Source organism: Pinus tabuliformis, chromosome 9, assembly GCF_031772625.1.
Source record: "Pinus tabuliformis cultivar Carrire ecotype Pingquan chromosome 9, CPIR1, whole genome shotgun sequence".
Classification (NCBI taxonomy): Eukaryota; Viridiplantae; Streptophyta; class Pinopsida; order Pinales; family Pinaceae; genus Pinus; species Pinus tabuliformis.
In genome coordinates, this window is record NC_142307.1 from 582,529,196 (window position 1) to 582,544,669 (window position 15,474).

Below are 15,474 nucleotides of genomic sequence, written 5' to 3' on the forward strand. Positions count from 1 at the left end.
CTAGCAGAGCTTGCAAGTAAAGCTTTTAAAAGGGCTTTGACACCATCAAATATCAAGGTTGGCTTTAGGAGGACAGGAATCTGGCCACTGAACTATGATGCTCTTATGCATGATACTGGTTGTAGCCAATCGTTTCATGTGGATGGTCAAGAAGAAGGGAATGTCCAAACAGGTGTTGAAGTGCAAGAAGTAGATGACCAAGATGATGTTGTTGCAGCTGGTAATATGATTTCCTGTTTCAAGGACACTTATATGCTGAAGATGATGAAACTGTATGTGAAACACAATATAACAATGAACAAATTCCTAGTAACATGGAGATTGTTCCACCAACTCAAGAACATGAAATTCTTGTTGCTGATATTGCTAATGATATTGTTGAACATGCAGTTGACAATGACCAATTGGCATTGCCAAGCCAAGTAACCCCACCTTCATGGCTAGCAGAAGCAATGATCAATATGAATGCACATAGTGTCTCAGCAACCAATGAAGAAAGCATGAACATGCCCTCACAACCAGTGGAATTGAATAGTGAAATTGTTCATTTTTTTGTGGACAATAGATCAATGGAAGAAGATGAAGGACATAATGAGGCATCAAATGCAGATAATGATATGGTTCAATCAGTTCCAATAGATACTGAAAGGGAAGTACCAAGCAATGACATGTAGGTGGGAGGGGTGGAGAAGACACTTGGATGGTTCCTAAAGCTACCAGTAGAGAGAGTATCAATGAAGAAAAGCAAGGTGCACCAGGTAGTCTTCGCCTGGGCCGAAGCTCACAGTTACTCACCTCAGAGGACTATATAAACCTGTTAATTGAGTCAGAAAAAAAGAAATTTGAAATGCAAGAATTAAAACAGAAAAAGAAGGATATAGTCAAGGAGAAGAAGGCAGCAAGGACTGTTGCAGCACAACGTCAAGCAGAAGAAAGGATTGAAAGAGATAAAGCAAGGCAAGTTAAGGACCAAAAAAAGCAAATGGCAAGACAGGAAAAGGAAAAACGAAAGGCACAACAAATGCTTGAAAAGGAACAAGGGATGATCAACGATACAAGAATAGCTGATGAAACCAGGATTATTTCAAACTCATTGGACTCCATTGCAGATAATACACCATTATTCCAAGATCTCATAAACATTCAAGTGCCCCACTATCAAACTGAGGGTTTTCCCACTTGCCTTGTTCCTACCAGAGCTGGTGTCAATTCTCTGTATGCTCATTACACACCTCCACTTAATGCAGGGGTCAGTAGTGCAAATGTGAGGTATGGGTACTCAGTACCTCTATGGTTGGAAGCTGCAAATTGGAATCAATCATATGGCATCAATCAACCATTTCCTAATCAGCCCTTGACTGGTAGGCCAACCTACCTGGCTCAAGAAGGTAACTCGGGGAGTTTTGGCACTCAAGATTCTCAGGGCCATAAAGAATAGGGGTGTCATATGTTTTTGGTTCTAACCACATTATGATGTGGATTTTGGATGGATTGTATCTTTTTCTTGGCACAGAAAAATTTTGGCTTACAACCTAGTAGTGATTTCTTGTGGCAACCTAACTGTGTGTTGATAAAAAATTTTCAATGGAATATGTCTTTCTGTAAAATATTAATTATGATAAAACTATTTCTATAAGTTATTTTGTGTGCACTGTACAAAGCTCTAAACTCACTTATGGCTCCAATAAGTGGACCGTTATCTAAAGGAACACCATTCAACTTATAAAAAATAAGTGCCATTGTAAATCTCTTCTAATGGGTCTGCATTCACTACACCACTATACTGTCCTGATTTAGATTGAACATATTTACCATATAAATTTTATTAGAAACAAAAATAGTTATAATGTGATGACAGTGCTGGGCAAGTCGATAATCACTTAACACTGAATAGAAGTCTACACTCGCAATTAGAAACACCTCTTGCTCGCTTCTAATGTGCAAACCATAAAAACACAAATGTTAACATGCAAGAATAACTCAGCATGTTGCCACAAGAAGGCAGTTAAGGAGTTGACAATATTAAAGTTGCAATAGCTATTGTTCAAATGCATAGATTATCTTGCAGTTCTGTCTTGACTCTGTTTATGTTAGCAAAAGTTTCCTGGTCAGGTTATGATGCTAGAGCCAACCAAACCAGAGAAACAGTTCAAAAACTAAACTTGCTAAAATGTACAAAAGTAGTTATATCTACATGGAATGAAATCCCAAATTCAATGAAAAAAATACTATAGCAGGGAAAATAAAAATGCAGCGCTTTTATCTATAAAGAAAACACAGTAACAAGGGGCTACTATGACAGGAATGTCAAAGTGCCAAGCCAAGTCCACTCGAAATTTACATGAATTCTACAGAAAAAGATGATGGTGAGATTTTTCCAAAGGATGCCTTCGATCTCAACATTGAAGGCATCAAATTTGCAGCACTGTACAAAGCTCTAAACTCACTTATGGCTCCAATAAGTGGACCGTTATCTAAAGGAACACCATTCAACTTATAAAAAATAAGTGCCATTGTAAATCTCTTCTAATGGGTCTACATTCACAACACCACTATACTGTCCTGATTTAGATCGAACATATTTACCATATAAATTTTATTAGAAACAAAAAAAGTTATAATGTGATGATAGTGCTGGGCAAGTCCACAATCACTTAACACAGAATAGAAGTCTACACTCACAATTAGAAACACCTCCTGCTCACTTCTAATGTACAAACCATAAAAACACAAACTTTAACATGCAAGAATAACACAACATGTTGCCACAAGAAGGCAGTTAAGGAGTTGACGAGATTAAAGTTGCAATAGCTATTGTTCAAATGCGTAGATTATCTTGCAGTTCTGTCTTGACTCTATTTATGTTAGCAAAAGTTTCTTGGTCAGGTTATGATGCTAGAGCCAACCAAACCAGAGAAACAGTTAAAAAACTAAACATGCTAAAATGTACAAAAGTAGTCATATCTACATGGAATGAATTCCCAAATTCAATGCAAAAAATACTATAGCAGGGACAATAAAAATGCAGCGTTTTTATCTATAAAGCAAACATAGTAACAAGGGGCTACTCTGACAGGCATGTCAAAGTGCCAAGCCAAGTCCACTCGAAATTTACATGAATTCTACAGAAAAAGATGATGGTGAGAGATGCCTTCGATCTCAACATTGAAGGCATCAAATTTGCAGCACTGTACAAAGCTCTAAACTCACTTATGGCTCCAATAAGTGGACCGTTATCTAAAGGAACACCATTCAACTTATAAAAAATAAGTGCCATTGTAAATCTCTTCTAATGGGTCTGCATTCACTACACCACCTACACTGTCCTAATTTAGATCGAACATATTTACCATATAAATTTTATTAGAAATAAAAACAGTTATAATGTGATGACAGTGTTGGGCAAGTCCACAATCACTTAACACTGAATAGAAGTCTACACTCACAATTAGAAACACCTCCTGCTCGCTTCTAATGTACAAACCATAAAAACACAAACGTTAACATGCAAGAATAACTCAGCATGTTGCCACAAGAAGGCAGTTAAGGAGTTGACAATATTAAAGTTGCAATAGCTATTGTTCAAATGCGTAGATTATCGTGCAGTTCTGTCTTGACTTTGTTTATGTTAGCAAAAGTTTCCTGGTCAGGTTATGATGCTAGAGCCAACCAAACCAGAGAAACAATTCAAAAACTAAACTTGCTAAAATGTACAAAAGTAGTCATATCTACATGGAATGAAATCCCAAATTCAATGAAAAAAATACTATAGCGGGGACAATAAAAATGCAGCGTTTTTATCTATAAAGCAAACACAGTAACAAGGGGCTACTCTGACAGGCATGTCAAAGTGTGAAGCCAAGTCCACTCGAAATTTACATGAATTCTACAGAAAAAGATGATGGTGAGATTTTTCCAAAGGATGCCTTCGATCTCAACAAGTTATGCAAGTCAATTGAGAGCAGCGACAGAGAGTTTCGAGGGTTTGTTTGGGGTCATTGCTGTGATGTTCCATTTTCCCTTTGTCTTTCTGCTCGGGGCCGGCTGTGGGGCGAAGCTTTCCGCCGAGGATGGCACGAGACGGCTGAGGGCACGAGACGGCCGAGGATAGCACAGGACGACAAAAATAACAGCGAAAACAACAAAAATAACAGCGAAAACAACGAAATTTCCACAAAAACCCTAAACCTTCAACAACAAACAACATCAAAATATCCAAAAACCCTAAACCCTCAAAAAAATCCTCAAAAAAATGCCATAAAATGCCATAGAAAGTTTACAAAATATCCAAATAGAGTTGCTTGTGTTGAAAAACATAGAGAAATTGCTGGTAGGATTAAAATCCTACCGGATACAGGCCATGGATGGTCGCCGACCTCCCCCACCTTCCCCGGAGCTCGCCAGACCTTCTCCACACCTGCAACGACCTTTTCCACACCTGCAACGAGAAGAAAAAGCCATTAGGGAACAGAAAACCACCAAAAACACCAGCACAAAACAACAAATTCTTATTTTACCTCGAGCTCAGTAAAACTGCGACCGACTCCTCCCCAAACAACAAAATCGCCGAATAAGACCACCACCAGAGAAATGCTAAACAACCGGCATTCCATGCTAAACAACCGGCATTCCAGAACGACCAAGAAATCCAGGCGGAAAAGCACAAGAAAAGCAGAACCGATGTTCCAACCACAAACCCTGAAACTCCAGCAAACATTTGCACTAGCACCTGCATACAAGGTGAAGCGCGCATGTACACAAACCTTGTCAACCGAACAAACACTTCGAACAACACATGAATAAACGATGAAGCGAGTAGGTTTTGGGGCCGTCCTGCGCCATCTTCGGCGGGGGGCTTCGCCCAACAACCTGCCCCGAGCAGAAAAAAAAAAGGAAAATGGAACATCGCAGCAATGACCCCAAACAAACCTGCGAAATGGCGCGAACCCAAAGTTTTATGCAATGATATGATGACCAACACATGGAGCTCCACGATGGACAGGTGTCGTACCGGCTCCATGTGGTTTGACGCGTGGTTTTGTGACGTGGCAAGAAAGACGCACATATAATGGCGACCCTCCCCTAGTTAGTGAAATGGCAAAACCACCATGATCTTTGGTTAAAAGTAAAGCGTGAAGCCAGGGGGATGAGATGTCAAAACCGTCACATTTGACGGGGGAGTCTCTTATGAAATTCCAACCCTGCGGCTCCACTCCACGTAAACCATCAAACAAGAGCGGCCTCCAAGATAGCGCTATGGCTATCAACGAATCCACCAAATCGCCATTAATCAAAGGTTATCAGTGGGAGTTAATACAAAGGATAACGCTTATGGAGATTATGCCAATCCACACGAAGTCAAACCGCTGGTCAGTACAGCTGGACTGCCATGCAGACAGCCACGGGGCGGAATTAAAGCCATTGGTTTCAACGTAATCATCCAGCCTCCATGCGCTCCAAATATAGCTATCCGCTATTGAAACTCCAAGATATATATCCGCTATTTTTAACTCATGACTCTAAATTCGAGATATATAATATGGTTTATATTTTAAATGGATATGGAGGAGCTACTATGGCAGATTTAAATGGATATGGAGGTGCGATTCCAGGGATATGCAAGGTTATCCGATATTGAAACTCCAAGATATATCCGCTATTTTTAACTCATGACCCTAAATTCGAGATATATAATATGGTTTATACTTTAAATGCATATGGAGGAGCGACTATGGCAGATTTAAATGGATATGGAGGTGCGATTCCAGGGGTATCAATGGATATGGAGGTGCGATTCCAGGGATATGCAAGGTTATTTAAAATGGTTGGTTTATCAAAGCAAGCCGAGAAGGTAGGGCGGGGGAGTCGATCTCCTCCTCCGCATAAAGCCTTTAACCAGCGCGCCACAAGAACAGGCTTGTGAGGAATGCGGAGCGCATTCTTTTTATTGCGGTATATTGCAGAAATCCGCTAACTAAAATTGGCGCCTGGCTAACTTTGGCGGAACTGCCAAATTTGGAGGCAGATTTAGCAGTTGGAGATAGAGAGTTGATTTTTCAGAGGTCCAGAGGTTACTTTGTCAGAATAGGGTCATGTTTATAGTCTATTTGCATCGTCTCAACATCATGAGTCTCAACATTCTGAACTCATCTGTCCTGTCTATTTGCATCGTCTCAACATCATGAGTCTCAACACTCTGAACTCATCTGTCCTATTAGTTTCTGCATTTGATTTGGAGGCAGATTTAGCAGTTGGAGATAGAGAGTTGATTTTTCGGAGGTCCAGAGGTTACTTTGCCAGAATAGGGTCATGTTTATAGTCTATTTGCATCGTCTCAACATCATGAGTCTCAACATTCTGAACTCATCTGTCCTGTCTATTTGCATCGTCTTAACATCATGAGTCTCAACATTCTGAACTCATCTGTCCTATTAGTTCGTCTTAACATCATGAGTCTCAACATTCTGAACTCATCTGTCCTATTAGTTTCTGCATTTGAGTTGTAAAATTCCGAAGGAGTAGTGCTATCAAGAAGCTCAAGGTAGTTCAGAGCATTGATTGAGGAATCAAGTTCCTCTATTAGTTTCTGCATTTGAGTTGTAAAATTCCGAAGGAGTAGTGCTATCAAGAAGCTCAAGGTAGTTCAGAGCATTGATTGAGGAATCAAGTTCAAAAAAGCTTGGATCTGTTTGCATTGAGGAATCAAGTTCAAGAAAGCTTGGATCTGTTTGCAGCTATGACAGAGATATAGATGATATTCTAAACCCATTGGTTCAGTTCAATAACCTTTGGAGTTAAGTGTGAAACTTGTAAAAAAATTATTGCCATAATCCTAAAGAGCCAAGTCAAATTGACAAGAAGTCTCTTTTGCAGCTATGAGTTAAGTGTGAAACTTGTAAAAAAATTATTGCCATAATCCTAAAGAGCCAAGTCAAATTGACAAGAAGTCTCTTTTGCAGCTATGACAGGGATATAGATGATATTCTTGGTTCAGTTCAATAACCTTTGGAGTTAAATGTGAAACTTGTAAAAGTTCTAAAGAGCCAAGTCAAATTGACAAGAAGTCAGAGAGAAGTAGCCCACAAGATTTGGGTGAACTGCTAGATTAAATTCGCTGTTTATGGTTGCCCACAAGATTTGGGTGAACTAACCTTTGGAGTTGAGCCAAGTCAAATTGACAAGAAGTCAGAGAGAAGTAGCCCACAAGATTTGGGTGAACTCCTAGATTAAATTCGCTGTTTATGGTTGCCCACAAGAGTTGGGTGAACTAACCTTTGGAGTTAAGTGTGAAACTTGTAAAAGTTCATGGTTGCCCACAAGATTTGGGTGAACTAACCTTTGGAGTTAAGTGTGAAACTTGTAAAAGTTCTAAAGAGCCAAGATTTGGGTGAACTAACCTTTGGAGTTAAGTGTGAAACTTGTAAAAGTTCTAAAGAGCCAAGTCAAATTGACAAGAAATCAGAGAAAAGTAGCCCACAAGATTTGGGTGAACTAACCTTTGGAGTTAAGTGTGAAACTTGTAAAAGTTCTAAAGAGCCAAGTCAAATTGACAAGAAATCAGAGAAAAATAGCCCACAAGATTTGGGTGAACTCCTAGATTAAATTCGCTGTTGTGAACTCCTAGATTAAATTCGCTGTTTATGGTTGCCCACAAGATTTGGGTAAACTCCTAGATTAAATTTGATTAAATTTGCTATTTGTGGTTGTTTATTTGCTGCGTTAATCACTATTATATGTATTTAGTATCCATATAAGCAAAAGGACTTAGACCACTTAAACAGTTAAAACAAAAACATACATCTATTTCAAATATTTAAAATTCCGCAAAATGTCAATCTAAAACATACACCTATTTCAAATATTTAAAATTCCGCAAAATGTCAATCTAAGCTATTTAATTCCACAAAATGTCAACTTAAGCTATTTAATTCAACAAAATGTCAACCTAACCTAGATCATATAATTCAACAAAATGTTATCCTAATCTACATCATATATTTGTTAAACTAGATTGTTAAGTTTTGGAGTGGGAGGTTCTTGTAAGTATGAAAAGATGTTAAACCCTATTTCAGATCATGAAGTGAGGGCGGCACATAAGCTGCACTAGCACCCCTTCCAAGAGCCTTCGTATATCCCAAATAATTTTCAAAACCGCATATGCGGATAGGAAATGACATATCTCTAAACTGGATATACATTCATTGGTTGCTTCTGCTGAGTTTCAGAGTAACTTACTGCAGGCTTCTCAATAGGAATTGCAGTGGTTGTTTCTGCTCACTTTCATGGCAACTCAACACTCAATCATACGCGTTCTAAATAGGAATCCCAGGCTTCATAGCTACCATTCAATAATGACATTCACACCAGAGCTACTAAACAGCACTACCATCCTCACACATTCACGCAGCAGGCTCCACAACTTTGTTCTCCTCTGCATATATCCATAGTGATACATATTGATACACTGTATTACATAATATCCATATTGATACAGATATGAACATTTCTACAGATAATATCCGTATCAATACGGATACGAACATTTCTATATATCCATATTTATACACTGTATTACTATGAACATTTCTATATATGCACTGGTATATATTAAATTAATTGAATATAAATTAATTTATTTGTGCATAATGCAACGCATTATTTAAACTTATTTAAATTTATATAAATTAATTGATTTATGTGAGATATAATCTTTAATTTTATGAAAAGGTTATAAAACTTCTATATCGAGGCATTCAAACTCAACTGAGCGACTTAGTTGATTTATGCGTAATGTAACATTAATTCATGAGAAGGTTTAGTTGATTTATGCGTAATGTAGCATTAGTTCATGAGAAGCTTTAGTTGATTTATGCGAAATGTAGAATTACTTCATCTATGAGAAGGATTGAAGATACAAATTTTATGAAAACAGTTAAAGATACAAATTTTATGAAAAGGGTTAAAGATGGAACTCATCAACTGAGCCTTGCAAAATTGGTATGTCGTCTTTAAAGATGGAACTCATCAACTGAATTTGGGCAAAAAAAAATTGGGCAAAATAATTGCAGGGATAGAAAGTCAAAATAATATGCACATACATAGCTACAAGTGGCCGAACAAGACTCGGCGTTGCTGGTACCTAGTTAGCTTCTACTACCAAGCTACTACTAAAAGTGAGGAGAAGTAGAGTATTCTATGGAGGCGGCTGCTGGTGATTACAAAATGCAGCGTTTAATGACGATAAAACCACATCAAAATCCAATCTCGATCTCCATCAGTGATACTAACCTAATTATGACAAGCTCTTAATTACACATATATGATTACACAGACGAATGGATACTTTTTAATTTGTAGAGCCGCTTAAGCAGCCTTGATCCTTGCTGCTGCTACTGGGGTCTTGATAGACTTAGTAGCCAAGCTTTTCCTTACCAGTCTCTCCTCCTTTCTTGCCCATCTCCTTATACCGTTCTTCTTTTCTTACTTCTCCGCCCTTGCGCCCCAGTTCTTGGTACCCTTCCTGTCCCAGCTCTTCTTTTCTTGCTTCTCCGCCTTTACGCCCCAATTCCTGGTACCCTTCGTGCCCCAGCTGTTCCTTACGAGTCTCTCCGCCCTTGCGCCCGATTTCCTGGTACCCTTCGTGCCCCAGCTGCTCCTTGCGAGTCTCTCCTCCTTTGTGTCCCAGTTCCTGGTACCCTTCGTGCCCCAGCTGCTCCTTGCGAGTCTCTCCTCCTTTATGTCCCAGTTCCTGGTACCCTTCATGCCCCAGCTGCTCCTTGCGGCTTTCTCCTCCCTTGTGCCCCAATTCCTGATACCCTTCATGTCCCAGCTGTTCCTTCCTAGTCTGCCCGCCTTTGCTTCGACCTGCTCATCACATCATGTCAATCTAAACAAATTACAAAGCTTTATCACTAAATTAATGTTAATGCTAAACAATTATAATTATACCTTGTGCAAGGCGTTCCTGGGCTTCAAGGGTCTTGCCACCAGTACCACCCGGTACCACCGTCTCGCCAGCGCTTGCCCTTTCCTCCTCGCCTTCAGACCCCATTCTTACAACCGACGAGCGCACGCTGTATAAACGCACCTGCCTCTTCAGTGGTCCACTTGCTGCTACATTTCTGGTCACTCCCAACGATTTAGCCGCCCCAATTTTCATTATCAATCCCTCCATCTGTTTCAAAATAGTTGAGACAAAAGGCTGCTGCATACACAGGAAACGAACAAATAAGCAGATCAGAGAAAATTCCATCGAAATAGTAAGTGAAAAATATAATTACGCTTGTTTTCCTTCACCTACTACGAATTCAACTGCTACACAGTAAATCACCAATCAGAGTTATTAACACAGCGGTACTTGAAACAAACTTCCTGTGTTCTATCGGCCTGAGTGCTTACATTATCCCAGCGTGCTTGTAATATTCTAACGATAGACACCAGAGTAGGGTGACTGCACTGCCTCGTGTAAGTGACTTAGCTGAACTACCTTGTTTAATTGCCACAGCTCCTGAACTCGTGGCATGTTGCATTTTACTTGGATTTTCGATCACCGGCAATCTAATCTACAATTCCGACCATATGCTTTTTGGCTTCCCTCTCCACTGTGTTGTCAACTAAAATGCTTCACTACCCTCAACATTACACAGCCGTTTTTTCCCACTAAAACGTTATTATATATCATATCTTGGATGGTGAATTCGACAGGTGTAAATTAATGTGCTATGAGAAATTGATCACAAGCGAACACGTTGGCTCATCTTCGACCCGTCTGGAGACAGATTTCATGCGACATCCATCTGGATTCAAAGTCTTCTCCCTACCCTTTCTCCGCCGTTATATGCTCTTTATCATTTATACAGGTACTTAGTTTCCTCCGCTTCAAGGGAGAGGGCAGACTATCCCATTGATCGGGGGTTGATACCTTGCACGTTCTAAAAATCTCATTCCTCTCGCCCGAGCTGATATCCCATCAAGGCTTCAACCCGTTGGGCAAGACTACTGACATGAATAAAGAACTTGCTCGACGGGATGAAGTTTTGAGGTGCCTAGCGTTGAGCGTTGATTTTTTTCCTCTCGCCCGAGCTGATATCCCATCAAGGCTTCAACCCGCTGGGCAAGACTACTGAAATGAATAAAGAACTTGCTCGACGGGATGAAGTTTTGAGGTGCCTAGGGTTGAGCGTTGATTTTTGTTGGGCCCCTTTTTTGATCCTTGAGCTTTGATCTTTGATGAGGCCTTCCTTGAGTTTTGATGGCCCCCAAGCTTTGAGCCTTTCTTTAAAAAAGTTAACAAATTCTCGAAAATGTGCAACGAGGTGAAAAGGTGACAAGCGCATTAATGGTGGGGTCTCTTAATATGGGGCAAGGTGAAAAGCCTGCACGGGGAAAAGTTTTGAGGGGTGAAAAGGTTCTTCAACACAATAGCTGTAAATGATCAATTGCAACTTTCTAGTTGGCGTCTTGAGCAACCGTCCCTTATCTAGCTACCAACTTGTAGCTAAGGAGATACGGAGGTGAGTTCAGTACCTGTTGGTTCATGGCTACCAACCCATACCAATACCAAGCTAGCTCTAGATACCAACCCTATCGGGCTACTTAAGGCGAGTTCAGGTCAAGTGGTTGGCCACCTCCTGTTGCCATACCCTGGATGGAAGTCCCATTGCCTTACCATAGGTTTTAACAACCCTGGGTTTAAAACCCATCCATCTCTAACAACTAAGTGAAGTCCTTATCACTCAATGTAGAGATGCCCAACTATTGGTTCCAAATTTCCGAGGAGCGACCATCCCCCTCTCACTACACCCCGGTAACACCGGCGAGTCATTACTCACCATGGAGAGGAGAGGCTATTGGGTTCAAGATTTCCGTGGAGTCACATCTTTGGTTGAGCCCACGACCAATTCACCCTATAGTGAGGTGACCTCACGAAGAGGTGAGGTTTTCGTCAAGTAAAAGAGGGAGCCTAACGGGACCCCTGAACAACATTCTGGCTCAGACATCTCTTGTCAAGTTTCGTCAATTTGTCCAGAGTCTTACAGGACCCTTGAACGACATACTTGCTAAGATTAACCTCTTTTTCAAACTAAGAAGCTGACTCTACTATCCCTACTTGATGGGGGACCCCCCTTTTTTTAGGGGGGTACATTTTTTTTCGTTTTTATTTTTACTCTAAAGTGTAACACCAAATGGTGGGGTATTGAGCAAAGATGATAGGTTGTTATGAATTAATATTTTTTTATTATTGAAAAATTTAGAATTAAAAATAAAGATAATAATTTAAAATAGATTTGGAGTATGTCTTAATACTATTTTTATTTGGTTAAGAGTTTGATTTTTTTGGACTTAAGGAAGTAAGTTAACCACCTAGGATTTAGAGGTATTTGACAATAGTGAAAGCCTCCCCCATTAGGAACCACCAGTGGGTAATTCTAGATAGCATGGTTTTCCATAAATAACACTAATGAGTCATCTCACATTCAGTAATCCACTATTGGTTTGACAACTGAGTTATGATAGGTTTTCCATAGTTTAAAAAAAAGCTAAATAAATCCAAAATAATTTATTTTTTAAATATATTAATTTTTCAAAATAAAAATAAAATAATAATATAAATTTTAATGATTTAAAAAGCAATGTTAATAAGAGCATTCAAAGGTTTATGAATCACTGTGAGTTTTCTGAAGTAGGGTGGTGACAAGTTATGGGGGTCAACCTTCATCAATATCATAGCCAACAGGTCGAAATACCAAAAGGCGAAGTTGACCCTCTTTGTTAAGAAGCTAGAGTAAATACCTAACATTGAGTCTATGCCCCCAAGAGAGATCTCAAGCTTTGTAACTTTCAGAGTACGACCTAGTTAGTTAGTTCATGGGGATCTAGCCTTCCCCATATTATGTGAAGATTTGGGTGAGAAAATTTGGAAGCCAAAGATCAAGGGTATTGTCTCATCCTCCTTTTGTGGGAAGGGTTTTCTTACCTTCTTCTTAAAAAATAAGGCAAATTAAGACTTGATTTTTCAAAGTGGGTCATACTTTATGGGTGCTCAAGGGTTATATCTAGATCACTGAAGTATAGATTTTAATCCCAAAAGTGACGTGATGTAGGAAATTCTATTTTGGGTGAAGCTCCCTTTCCTTCCTTTGCATTGTTGGAATGACACCACCTTCAAAAGCATTGATAATGCCTTGGGAAAATATATTGATAGAGCCAAGCCACATGAGGGTTTATTTTCCTGTGCACAAATATGTGTGGAAGTGGATCTAGATAAAGTACTTCTAACAACCATAAATCTAATCTTGGATAAATGGTTTCACATCCACAAGGTGGACTACGAGCAACCTAGATCTGTCTAAATCCGGATCTATCATGTGCCGAGAGGGATTAAATCCCTTGAGATGGAAACCTTTCCTCAAGTTCAACACTTCTAACAGAAGGTTTGACTCCCAATCTTGACAGATGGATGTGAAGCCATCCTTGCATTTCTATCATGCCAACCTTGGAGATAGAAACCTAGGGAGTTGATTTCTATTAAGCCAACCAGACACATATGAAAGACTTTAAGCCCGCAATCCAACACAAAGAGCCATTAGTTAAATTTAATTGTAGTATGTAGCATCTTCATTGTTTGTGTTGCTTGAGCTCTCAAAAACTTAAACTTCATCACTGTCAGATGGTGTGGTTCTTTCCTTTTAGTGATCTTATGACTCGACTTTAAGGATATTTTTCTTAAAATATTATAAGAATAGATGTATCTTGATTTTTTTTTTTTTTGTCATTGTCAAATGAGCTTATCCAACTATCTTATTCAAAAATGCAGAAGTTAGTAATCTAATTTGCATAATACAACTTCATTTTTTTTGTTTTATTTTAAATTGATATTGATACCCATCTATGTTTAAACAAAATCTCAATTTACCTGAGTTTTCAAATTAATTTATAATGAATGATTTAATATTTTTTATTTTATTATAAGTTGTTTATTCTTAGAACTTTGATTTTATTCTTATTAAAGGACACATGTCAACTCCATGTTGAGCATGGATGAAATCACACATCACCCTAATCCCAGGATGTAGAATTAGATCTTAGTACAACCAACTTCCATTTAAATGCAACACATGTCATGAATATGGCCACTTTGCAAGAAGTTGCAAAAAAAATAGTAGGAACAACATAAACAAGTCGAGGAGGGGGACCAATGGAAAAAAGACAAAGGAAGAATAACCCTAGAAAGACAAAAGAAGAAGATATCCAGAAAGGAAAACCAACAACCAACCTAGGAAACATGATCAAAATGGCAACAAAGAGAAATGGCTAACCTCCCCAAAAAAGTTGGCCTAGTAACTGGAGGAGGGACTAGCAAAATAAATGGGAAGAAAGGGAGTAGTAACAATTATGAGGCCCTAAATATGGTGAATGAAGAAGGGAAAATATTGTAGAATAATCCTCCATCCCCACAGGGAGTTGACCCCAAATCGACAATGGAGCCAATCATGAAGTAGACTGATGAGAACATGTTTCCCTTTGAGGATGAACTAGTCCTTGTGAAACTTGAGAAAGAGTCTTCCTCAGACAATGAAGAGTTCCCCTCTCCCATAAATATTAAGTCAAGGTCTACATTTGTTAGCTTTGTTGATGATAAATTAGAGGCAGGGAAGAGAATAGAGCAGGATCGACTTCACAAGAAGGATAGAAGGAAGACTAACCGAGAGATCCGAATAGAGAAAGTAGAAAATATAGAGAATTGGGCACCCAATCGATTTTGGACCCAAAAATCAAAGGGTATAAGAACACCAGGAAAGGAGGAACCTCAACCCCTTCACAAAGGGCTACTCACACCAATAGTAAATAATGAAGGTTATCTCCTAGAATTGCAGGGGATTAGGGTTGGAAAAAAGAATGGAAGAAGTGAAATACTTAAAAAATAAGGAGAAACCACCAATCGTCCTGATTCAGGAGAATAAAATGGGGATCAAGAGATCCTTCAAAAATATCATAAAATATGGCATGGTAGTGGGATCCTCTTGGTGAGCTCTCATGGAGCCTCTAGTGGAGTTTGCACATTATGGACTCAATCTTCGCTCACACTATTGGACCAATGATCAGCCATTCATTGGTTGACAACAAAGTTTCTGCATATTCCTCCAAATCAAGTATTTTCTATTGTTAAACTATACATGCTAGTCTGTTTTTTAGAAAAATCAGAGTGTTGGGATTCTTTATTAGATTTGGGAGACTCCCCTTTTGGTTCATAGTGTATTTTTGGAGGGGATTTTAACACTACTTTGCATTAATGGGAGAAGAAAAGTGGTTCTATAGTAAGATATCAATTTCAAGAAAATATGCAAGACTTTATGCAAATCATAAATTTGTTGAATTTTAAACCAATCTCCAACACGTTTACTTGGAATAATAAGATATTTGGCCTGGGCCATAGAGTCGCTAGACTAGACCGCTTTCTAATTCTTGATTCCT

The 15,474-nt window shown here is 39.0% G+C and overlaps 1 protein-coding gene across 5 annotated transcripts; it reads right to left on the minus strand.

The window, feature by feature from the left end:
- Positions 1 to 9,223: 9,223 nt before the first annotated feature.
- LOC149149896 (uncharacterized) lies at positions 9,224 to 10,507 on the minus strand. 5 transcript variants are annotated; one of them, XM_089440940.1, is made up of 3 exons: positions 10,399 to 10,507; positions 9,949 to 10,204; positions 9,224 to 9,864 (listed from the first exon to the last, which is right to left on the minus strand). In XM_089440940.1, exons 2-3 carry the CDS (start codon positions 10,172 to 10,174, stop codon positions 9,410 to 9,412), a joined length of 681 nt encoding a protein of 226 aa, XP_089297066.1. In that variant the 5' UTR covers positions 10,175 to 10,204; positions 10,399 to 10,507; the 3' UTR covers positions 9,224 to 9,409. The 5 variants fall into 5 exon arrangements, with proteins under 5 accessions (XP_089297066.1, XP_089297062.1, XP_089297063.1 ...); XM_089440936.1 differs by having other exon boundaries at positions 10,301 to 10,405; XM_089440937.1 differs by lacking the exon at positions 10,399 to 10,507 and adding an exon at positions 10,301 to 10,391 and having other exon boundaries at positions 9,949 to 10,201.
- Positions 10,508 to 15,474: the final 4,967 nt, after the last annotated feature.

What these genes read in the sequence shown, in the direction of transcription:
- LOC149149896 (XM_089440940.1), bottom strand. Translation starts at nt 10,174, where the DNA reads ATGGAGGGATTGATAATGAAAATTGGGGCGGCTAAATCGTTGGGAGTG. An exon ending in CCAGGAACGCCTTGCACAAG is followed by an intron (nt 9,865 to 9,948) that starts GTATAATTATAA and finishes TGTGATGAGCAG; the next exon opens with GTCGAAGCAAAGGCGGGCAG.